At 38.8% G+C, this 11,275-nt stretch overlaps 1 protein-coding gene across 1 annotated transcript in view; it reads right to left on the bottom strand.

Annotated features, from left to right (window-relative positions):
- Positions 1–10,406, bottom strand: part of ube2l3b (ubiquitin-conjugating enzyme E2L 3b) — a 20,264-nt gene extending 9,858 nt beyond the window's left edge. The window contains exons 1-3 of the mRNA XM_086207003.1: positions 10,345–10,406; positions 4,080–4,175; positions 3,811–3,997 (exon numbers count right to left, since the gene is read on the bottom strand). Coding sequence (XP_086063129.1) covers positions 3,811–3,997; positions 4,080–4,175; positions 10,345–10,371 — 310 coding nt within the window. The 5' untranslated portion in view covers positions 10,372–10,406. The remainder of the gene's footprint in view (positions 1–3,810; positions 3,998–4,079; positions 4,176–10,344) is intronic.
- Positions 10,407–11,275: the final 869 nt, after the last annotated feature.

Here is an 11,275-nt window from a genome sequence, read left to right as displayed (position 1 = left end):
ATATTTGATTTGATTTTCGATCCTAAGCATCCACTCAGAATTTAGTGCAAAAATGTTTTTTATTTAAAGAAAAATAAAGAACTTTAAATCTGTTTATTCTAAAAGTAGAAAATTTCAACACAATCTCACAATGTGAAATCACTAAAACCTCTTTGAGGCTCTTTATATGATATTTCTTTTCTTTAAATGCTGACATAGCTGTTTAAAAAGGGCCGATCCCTATACTATATACTGTATATATCGCATTATTTCTCTGACAGGGTGAAATATGGCTGATTGTCCAACATGTCAATGAATGAATGAATTAGTTGATATATTGCTTATGCAGGTCTATCATAACACAAACAAATCATTTGACTGTTAACATTAACCTTAAAAATGTTAATGGTTGGTTCAATCAATATTGAAATCATTTTTCAGCTATTCCATTTCCGACTATATACATTGGACTGGTTTTAATATCATTAATATTCATGTAGGTCTACTTCAAATGTGTACTGTTTAGCTGTGTATCAGCATATCAGATGAGATTGGTATCAACAGACACTCAGTATTAAAGGATTGGGATCACATCAGGAACAAAAATATGGATCTAAACATCCCCAGTCCCAGCAATGTTATTTGCTCTATCCCTCAAACATTTTGCCCAAAAAATTGGAATTCACCGTAGGTTAATTCAATAAAAGTAAGTAAGACCCAAAGCAGCACTGAGCATACTTGAAAAAATTTCCACAACTTTAACTTCAACTTACATTTCAATAAATCCATTTTGCTGTTATCCAACACTCTACTGAGTAATTTCCCGCTAAATGTCTGGATACCAATTGCTCTGCATCTTGGGTACCTTGGTATAGATATCTACTCTGTTCAGGGTTTCCCCCAGTGTATCACATGGCAGAGTTGTCATGAACTCATCAGAAAAAGATGTGTGGTCACATTGGGCTACAATCAAATAATGCTTACACTGGGTCTAAAAAATTTTCTGGGGGATATCCTGCCTCTAATAATAACATTCTGTCCAAAAACTACACCAAGCTTAAAAAGCCAATTGCTGGTTAATTATATTAGTAGCCACCACAAAAAATTCCTCTGGCAACCTGAATTTTTTTATGATTTAAACTCTAAAACTTTTTTTTTATGCAAGGGGGGGTCATTTATGACTGCAATCTTGATTTAAAGGTTGGATTTATTTGGCAATAACAATAAGATGTTTGCCAGAGACCATCTGGATGATCCAGAAGAGGATTGGGAGAATGTCATGTGGTCAGATGAGACCAAAATGGAACTCTGGTGTAAATGCCACTCGCTGTGTTTGGTGGTGGAAGAATGCTGAGCTGCATCCCAAGAACACCATACCCACTGTGATGCATGGGGGTGGAAACATTATGCTCTGGGGTTGCTTTTCTTCAAAGGGGACAGGACAACTGATCTGTATTAAGGAAAGGATGAATGGGGACATGTATCATGAGATTTTGGGCAAATACCTTCTTCCATCAGTGAGAGCATTGAGGATGAAACATGGCTGGATATTCCAGCATGACAGTGATCCCAAACATAACGCCTGGGCAAAGAAGGAGTGGCTACATAAAAAAAATTTCAAGGTTCTGGAGTGGCCTAGCCAGTCTCCGAACCTCAATTCAATAGAAAATCTGTGGAGGGAGTTGAAAGTCCGTGTTGTCCAGCGACAGCCCAAAAACATCACAAGATCTGCATGGAAGAATGGGCCAAAATACCAGCTACAGTGTGTGCAAACCTGGTGAAGACCTACAGGAAACATTTGACCTCTGTCATTGCCAGCCAGGGTTACATTACAAACAACTGAGGTGAACTTTTGATATTGATCAAATTCTTATTTTCTGCAACATTACACAAATAAATACCTTGAAAATCATACAATGTGATTTCCTGGATTTTTTAAAAAAATTCTGTCTCTCACAGTTGAAGCATACCAATGATGAACATTACAGACCTCTCTCATCTTTTTAAGTGCAATATACTTTTTTGCCAGAAAAATGTTAATCATTGGATTCAATGAAGATCAAGCCAATCAATCAAGGGTGAGGGCTGTAATTTGCCAGGATCAGTGACTGGCCAGTCAGTGAACAACCAGTTCCTACCACAAGGACATATAGCTCATTTAACTTCTGCATGGAGGCTCCTTTCATAATCAGGATTTTTCCTGCTCTTATAACAAGGTGAGAGCTATCGACTGAAGTTAGGCATATACGGACACAGACACACAAGGTGAGAGCAACTGGTCAGAGAGGTTTCAAAAGTCACTCAACCCCACGACCCTTCAAATTTCAATAAATTCTGAACTGCCAGAGTAGATAAAACCTGAACATTAAAATCCACCTTCATGCAAGGAGGATTTGTTGTTGACTTAAATTCTTTGACAAATTGGTGTGCATATATACAGTGTACAATTACTAATTTGATCAGCTATCTCTATTTGGGTTGACAATAAATGTCAATTAGAATACGGCAAATACACAAAAGAATTTCTCGATGTGCTGTAAAAACTGAGTCTGCTGTCTGGCTCTGAAAAGATAATAAAAATCGCAATTTTAAAGTTGTGGTCTAGGAAAGCCCTTCATGAGGAAAGGGAACAAAGACATTTACCTCAACGAGCTGAAGATAGGGGATGGTCAAATTAATGTGATGCAGATTTTTTTGGGGTACGGATGATAATAAGCAACACTAAGTTTTCAGTAGCAGAGAAGCTGCAACAACAGCAACATTAGAGCAAAGACAGTATAAAAACAAAAGGAATACCAGCCAAAGTAACAGAATTCTTCTGTCGGTTAAACCAGTTCTTTTCTGTTAACAGTTATTGATTCTTGTAATAAGTAAAATTTTTGAAACTAAATGCTCACCTGTAATTTTCTACAAGTGGCACAAGAAGTTGAGTTTAAAAAAACGTTCTATTGTTGATGGTCATGGGCTGACAGTATGGCTGTGCTACATGAACAAAATCTCAAATCACAATATAGGTCATCTCATGTCCTGATATAGAACATTTTTTTACAGATTGAACTGTTAATCTCCAGTTGCTAACAAATACAATCATGGACGTAAAACGTAAACATCCCTGAAAATATCAAAGCCAAATGTATCAGTTGTTGTTGTGTAGTGCCTTGGACATTTCCTACTCAACTGTGGCCTGTTTTGTGTTCGCCATTAAAAAAAAATTTTTTTTTTTTAGTGTGTAAATCAGTAAATCACCAAGTCTTTTGCAGATGTCTGTTGCAATACCAGCCATTATCTTTGTTATTCTTTATCATTTTTCATTTTCATGATTCATCATCATTCAGTGTTCCACAAGCAAAAGCCTCTTGCAACATTTGAGTCTGAAATGTCTTTTAACTATTAACTGTTCTTTTGTGTCTGTCATTTTCAGAATCCTTCCATACTGTCTGAGATAATTCTTAGCAGTTTTATGGAGAATGATCTGCCACAAAAGTAGTATACTTTGCAAAGTATTTTCCAGTTTTCTGTTCTGTGTCTGATTTTTAAAAACCAAACCACATCCAAACAACAGAAGAAGACTCATTTCATCATAAGCTTTTTATTGGCTTCTAGCTGTTCAGAGTTGAGCTCCTGGTTCACTTTTTGTTTCACTGATGTAAAATATCGTGAAGCGCAAATTTATAAAATGAGATTAACTGTTTGAAAAATATTAAAGGATAGATTTTCTAACCTTAACAGCCCAAATGGTGTCTGTGTAAACACCACAACACAGAGCTCGAGTGAAAGTTCAGCAAGGCATTTGTGATGTACAGGTGGTCATTGATGTTCAGTCACACCCACCTTGGTCAGTTTTGGTGGCTGGCTTCCAGTTCTCTGCACTGATCACAGGCAAGCACACCTGGCCCTTCTCATCAATGTTGGGGTGATAGATCTTTGTCTTGAATGTGATTTTTGGAGGCTTGAAAGGGTACTCGGTAGGGAATATGATTTCGATCCTGAATGCGCCTTTGTCATATGGAGGGTTGTCCTGGAAAAACAACAACAATGTTTGTAGAGAAAAGTGTGGCCCTTCTGATTACAAAACAATCAAAGAAGGAACAGCAACTTACAGGAACAATGAGCCCTTGCCATGACAATAGGTTTGATTCCTCAACTTGAATGTTTCTGAAGTTTTTCATTCCAGATCTGCGAATCTCTTCAAGTTCCTGAAAGAACAAGCAGAAATGTGCATAAAAAATAAGGCTGCATGCTGATTAGGCAGCTACTTTCACACAGAGATTGTGCCACTATTGTAAACATGTCCCTACCGTTATGATGCTTTGCCAATTTTAACAGGGCCACATGAAGCTGTGAGTGTGTGTGCGCCACCCTGGTACATGTTAGATATCATGCAAGCAAAACCCTTTATTAAGGATGGATGTAAGTAAGTATGTTTCCCAGTTCAATTATTCATAAATTATTCCCAGGGGGATTGATTCCATGCAGAGGGAAATCTAATTTTAGAAGTCATATTAAAATGCACAGCAGCAGAGAACAGCATTATGAATAATGTACATTGTCAATTGAACCAATCAGTCATTGTATGATATAAAGAATCAATGCACAACTGGCAAAAGGCATTGCATAATCCATCTATTTTCTCCACCACTTATACATCAAGGGTCGCGGGGAGGTGGAGCCTATCCCAACTGACATTGGGCGAGAGGCAGGGTACATCCTGGATGAGTCGCAAGTCCACTGCAGGGCAATCAAGAGCAATTAGGGGCTCAGTATCTTGCTCAAGGGTACTTCGACATGGTCACTGGTGGAAGTGAGGCTCTAACCAGCAAACCTTCGGTTGCTAGACAGCCACTCTACCTATGAGCCATGCTGCCCCTGCATTTCATACTAAGGATATTAATTAAGCCAATGTATCTTCAACTACCAAAAGCAAGTGAGCTTGTAATCTCTAATCTTCTCTTGGTCAAGGAATCCAAAAGTCTGTTTCCCTCACAGCTTTTTGCTTTACATGTACACAGGTTTGCAGAAGTGATCATAGACTTTTAAAAGTGTAGACTTAAAAAATATAAACATTACTATTCTTTACGCTCACTTTGTGGGTTCAAAAACAAAACAAAAAAAACAAGCTAAGATGCCAGGAGAGTCACAATAACAAAATAATAATAATAATGAGACTGCATGTGCGTGTGTGTGTGTGTGTGTGTGTGGGGGGGTATTCTCTCTTTTACATGACATAGAGCAGCAGTGGATTGCAAGAAAAGAACACAAATGAGAAATGCAGTGATGTTAGCTTCACTATGAACAACAAGTTAACAACAGAAGCTATTTCTGATTAAAATCCCTACTCGGGATGCATCAATTACCCAGTTAGAGACAAAAATCTGCTGTTTTTCAGGATGCCCAGCCAGATCGGTAATCAGCCACTTAACATCACGTCTGTCCTTACCAGTCACTTGCCACGGCATACCACTTCAATTTACCCTTGTAAGACTAGTAGGCAGGGCTTGCATTTCAGGATTTTGGGCACTCTGAAAGGGTTGACTCGGCATTTCGGCCTGCGTCGACGAACTCGCCAAGAGACCCAGGAATTTAGTGGCTAGGCTCGGCTCGCCTGCAGTGTGAAAAAAGCAACCTGCGTTGTCTCAGTTTTCACGCGACCTTCCTGTTGGATCCTTTGTTTTGTTTTTTTTCCATTTGTCACTGTGCCGCATGTCAGGCTTCGCCTGTAGCTTCTTCGGCTCCCTTCCAGACTAGCCAAAAACTTCATCCTCCTTTGCTGCATTAGCACTTCCACATTTTCAAATCTATGCCTAGTTTGTATGCTTTGCAAAAGAGACAACATTGCAATGCACGCAACGACAATGTTTACGTTCGACTCAGCGACGTCCATGCTGTCATTTGTTTACCTCTCAATGTTCCGGCGCACATTTATGTGAAATGATGACATTGTCAGTGCGATGACGTACAAGAGAGAGTAAAACACAGGTATGCAGCCCTCACAGCGGGAGTTCAGACCCGGGTCTTCTGGAAGCTTGAATGCGCCCTACTGCAGAGCGAACGCGGGTACAAAAACCCGCGTTGACACGTGTTTTTCAGTGTGAAAAGGGTAGTAGTGAGCCTCCTCAAACTGGACAGGTTCAATTGGGTGATTTTCAGTGTCTGATTAGCTTTAATGTTCTTCTTTGGTCCCCTGATGGAATATTTTGGATTTACATGTTTAGCAATTGTGAGCTTAACCTTGAATACTACCAGGCACAGCTGTAGTGCAATCCAGACATGATACAGATCACATCGCCCTCCACACAGCTTTGATTTCCAGCTGCCAGTCAGCTTTGTTAACTGGCTCAAATTCTGTTGATTTGGTCATGATGTCCTGATTTCTGTGTTTTTATCACATGCATGTACTGTATGTGTTTTTACTGTTTCCTAGTAAGGTATGTTTTCATGATTGGAAGCCAGCACATTGGTGTTTTAGCAAATTGACAGGACATTCTATGCCATTTGTGAAGTTTTCCTGTCTGGCTTGATCTGATCTATGAAGAATAAAATATAGACTTGCTGCTATTCCCGGCGAAGCAGTACACTGTTGCAAGTGACCTGTTAGGAATCGGACAGACATGATGCTGATGATTCTTAACCATTGACAGAAATGCTGGTCAGAGATCATCATTACACGATGGGGATATTAATGATGTTTGTGAGCAAAAAAAAAAAAAGATTAAAATAATACTGAAATAATAGGAGCTAATTTTTTTTGGAGTAGCTCAACCTGTTATGGGCATAAGCAACATGTTGCAGAACAAAATGACAGAGAATACGAAGAAATTACAAGGATTAATAATAAATGTGATAAGAGTAGTAGATCTCATGTCTGCACCATGATTTGAGATGTTGACTCCATTTTCTCTCACTGCAACACAGCTGCAAATGTCAAAGGTTTACTCATTAGCGAGCAGGCAAACGTCAGCTCTTCACTCATTAGCTACCAGGCAAACAGTACCATTGAAGTCAGTCTGTGCGAGCATGCTAATGTTAAGAAAATGTGCTGTCAGTCTGATCTTTGTTTCCGTACAATTTAACAGGAGCCAGTGTTTGAAAGTCTTATCCCAGAATTAACTTACACTTATGTGTAACAAGGTGGATGGGGCTAGACAGCAGATGACCTGTGCACATTAAAATTATATCTTTGATTGGAAAAACTTTGAATTTATATTTTATATTTCTGGACAGGTCTTGATTTACTTGGGTGGGCCACCCAAATCAAGTCTACGAATGTATGTCTAGCAGCTCCAATTGAAAATCCAAAACTACCCTCTCGCTGGCCACATTGCTCTGACTGGAGGATCAAAAGGCATTCCCAGGGCAGCATGGATAAATAGTTGCTCCATCTGGTCCTCAATTTCTCTTCCAGCTGAATTTACCTTGAACACCTTCCTAAGGCATCATAACTAGATACCTGTACCACTTCAACCAGCTCCTTTCAACGCAAAGGAGCAGAGGGTGTACAAGGAGTCACTCTAGCAGTTGCTTGTGTTCCCAACCTCCTTCTTTCAGTCAGATCATAACCATATTTTTTTCCTATTCAAAGTGGCTAATCATTCTAGACCTGCAACCCCACCCCCTCAGCCCACCCTGGACACACATTTCTCTCTACAACTCAAACTGTTAAGGCTAAGTCGTTTAAAACTGTTGCACATAAACAAAAACAAAACAAAGTGTCTCGCAGGGCTTGACTGAACTTAGGACAACATGCCCCTTAAATTTGAATATTTAGAAGTGCATAAACACATTTAATGTCACAAAGACAGTGTCTCAAAAATAGGTTTTTGTTACAAAAAGGAAAGGAAGAGGGATTTACAAGCAGAATTTAATTCACTGTAACACAAAATCTAGTTACACTACATTTTGAATATTTCTTAAAATTGTGTTTATTTAGGTCGGTGTGGTGGTGCAGTGGTTAGCACTGTCGCCTCATAGCAAGAAGTGTCAGGGTTAGAGCCCGGGGTCTTTCTGTATGGAGTTTGCATGTTCTTGACATTTCATGTTGTTGCCTGCATGGGTAGTCCCGGGTTGTACCAGCTCCCTTCCACAATCCAAAGACATGCAAGAGGCATTACTCTAAATTGACCGTAGGTTTGGCTGTGATAGTGAATGGTTGTCTGTATATATGTGTTGGCCCTGCAACCGGCGACCCATCCAGGGTGTACCCCTTCTCTCATCCGAAGGCAGCTGGAATAGGCTCCAGCCCCCTGTGACCCTTAAGTGGTAAAAAATGGATGGATGGATGGATTTATTTACTTATGAAAACTTGAACCTCATCATGAAAAACAAACCTTATAAATGGTACAAACAGTATAATGTGTAAACCACATCTGCCACTTAACAGTGGACGAGATGATATTTTGCAGTAGATAACACTGGCACAGTGCAGCCTTTTATTACTGAAGTGGAAATCAGTTAACCTTTTCAAAATCCACTGTATGTAAAATTCATCTATCTGCCACTCATCTGAGGGAATCTTTCCTCCATCATACTCTCAGTCACATAAGGAGATTTCTCGGATGGGAATCCTACACCAGAACAAACTTGCTACTTTGGTTGATGCTGGCTTGATTTCTTAACATGATAATCAGATACAATTATCATGATAATTCAAGTTTTAAAAAGGTATTGCTAACAGTCAAGGAATTTTACTGCAGTTGTCATAAAAAAAAACAACCATTTCATCCCTCCTGGAGCTTAAGCCTTCTGACATGTGTGATGTATGTAGTTAGTTGAGGAAAAAAGGATGGATGGATGGAAGGAAGGAAAAGGATAAACTATAATTTATTTTCAGATACTCTGAAGTTTGCTTAAGTAGAAGTTGCACTGCAATTAATTCCTATGCACCAAAAAATTTAAAATCAATGTAGTATATAATATCAATCGACTGGATGAGTAACTGGCAAATGCATTTAAAATATAAAACTGCATTTTCCCCATATATTAACATTCCATATAAACCAAATTTTGTTGATCACTGTCACTTTTCAATTAATTTGCAAAATATCCGAACAATCGCAGTGCTTTGTCATACCCTAACTTGACAACAAGATCAAACATACCAAAAACAAAAAATTAATATATCAACATTGTTGCATGTGTATAATGAATTCATGGTCATAAAAATTTAGCTATCTCCTATCTTTTACCTATAATAAAAATGAAATGCAGTGTTTCTTACTTTGAGCTGCTTTAGAAAGGTTTGAAAACAGAAAACATGCCATCTAAAATTAGTAGTTCACCAGATATTTAATTATTATACACCTTATTAACAAAACTTAACAAGACAAGACAATACATTTATCATTTTAAGACAAAACTTTGTTCTCTGTCGTCTTGGCATGCGTCAGCCTTGCAGTTCAAGCCTACGCATGCGCAAAGGGAGAACAGGCGGTAAACAACAGTAATATCGGCCTGAATTGGTTCAGCGTCAAAATAAAAGTAGTTAATCGTGCCAAGTCATACCCCTCTATGAGCAGATAACAAAATTTGAATGCCTTTTCCCATTGTTTCGTCGTGATCAAATGATGAAAATGACTGAAGCGAGTACACGGAACTCGCGATTTGCCGATTATTAGTCTGTCTTATTGTATGACCATTTCGTTGAAATTAAGGATTTCAGATAGAGGCACAAAACTCAACGTTCATCGCGTGGAAACAGATAACAGCCAGACACTGAACAAAGTGTTAACACCACTTTTAGTGGACGATTATAGTCAAGGTAGCCTTTAACCAGCATTACTGTTCATTGCATTTACGTTACGGTAATTGGAATATGCACGATGTATTATAAATTAAATTCGTCCCCACCCATCTTTGACTGGCGAACTCCAAAGCCTAGCTAACTTTAGCTGCCACTGGCTGCTAACAGCTAGCCAGGAAGCTAAGTAGCTAGCTAAAATGCAACTCCGGTTTGAGTCGATCAAGTTAGCTTATTAGCAAAAGCCTTTTGCCCTATAAATTTGAACACGGTCTACTTTTTACGACATATTATCTTAACCCGCCAGTCTACCAACTCATAGCAACGCCAAAGCAAATATTTGCTTAGAAACGAAACATCAGTCCTAGTATTAGTTCTTAGTATTCGGCAGGCTCACTTTAGATGTTGGCCTAATTTGCCGGGTGCTTTGGTGCCAGATAACTGGTCAACTAGTTGACCAGTAGTGACCTCTTGTTTTTATTAAATTCACAGCTAAGGAGAGACGCTTTCTGTATCTTCTTCTGGCCGTAACAATATTGTGCGTTTAGACGCAGAAAACACTCATCCAATAGCCACCAATGCGTTTAAAAACATCATAGGTTGTAAGACTGTAACGGAATAGGGAGATTTACCTTGGCCAGCCTCCTGCTCGCCGCCATCTTGAAATTACTGTGCGTGTTCCCAGAATGCACAGCGCGGAGAATATGGGTCCGATTGCTGCGGGTGAGCAGGATACCATTGAATCAGATCTGTCAAATCCAGATTTCTCTGAATTTTGTATTTGGTCAAAGCAAAAAATGTCTGCGCAGGGAGGAAGTAAATTAATATGGTAATTAATATAACTGATTGGATACTGTTACAAATTTGTCAATAAGAATAGCATCAATGTAGCCTACTGTATGCCCCCATAAAACTTTAAAAAATTAAGAAAAAATAAAAATGCCATAAAAATTTAGAAAAGCATCTGAATCAAGAAAATGGCATTGATCAACACAGAAAGAGTGGGAAAGTAAAGAGAAATAAATGGGGACAATTTGTCTGAAACAGAATATACTACACCAGAGGAGGACAACATTAAAGAAAATGATTGGTGGTAGAAATTCCCATATTCTTAATCTTTGTAATGATCATATCATGTATTTTTATTAATAGCACCATTTTAATATATCTATTCTATTTTAATATATTCATATCTATATCTATCTATCTATCTATCTATCTATCTATCTATCTATCTATCTATATATCTATATGTATATATATATATATATATATTTATATAAATATATATAGTATAATATATTTAATTTGGGAGGGACTCACATTAGAGCTGCTGCTCCTCCATGTTGAAAGGAGTCAGTTGGGGTGGTTCAGGCATCTGGTGAGGGTGCCTCCTGGACACCTCCTGAGGGAGGTGTTCCAGGCATGTCTGACCGAGAGGAGGCCTCGGGGCTGACCCAGGACACGCTGGAGGGATAATATCTCTCAACGGGCCTGAGAACGCCTCAGGATTGCCACGGAAGAGCTGGTGGAAGAGACTGGAGATAGGACAGTCTGTGCTTC

This window comes from Aulostomus chinensis, chromosome 6, assembly GCF_037954235.1.
Source record: "Aulostomus chinensis isolate RoL2024-O1b breed Wild chromosome 6, RoL_Achi_v1.0, whole genome shotgun sequence".
Classification (NCBI taxonomy): domain Eukaryota; kingdom Metazoa; phylum Chordata; class Actinopteri; order Syngnathiformes; family Aulostomidae; genus Aulostomus; species Aulostomus chinensis.
Note: the sequence above shows the minus strand (reverse complement) of the source record. Positions and strands in the feature narration are given on the sequence as shown.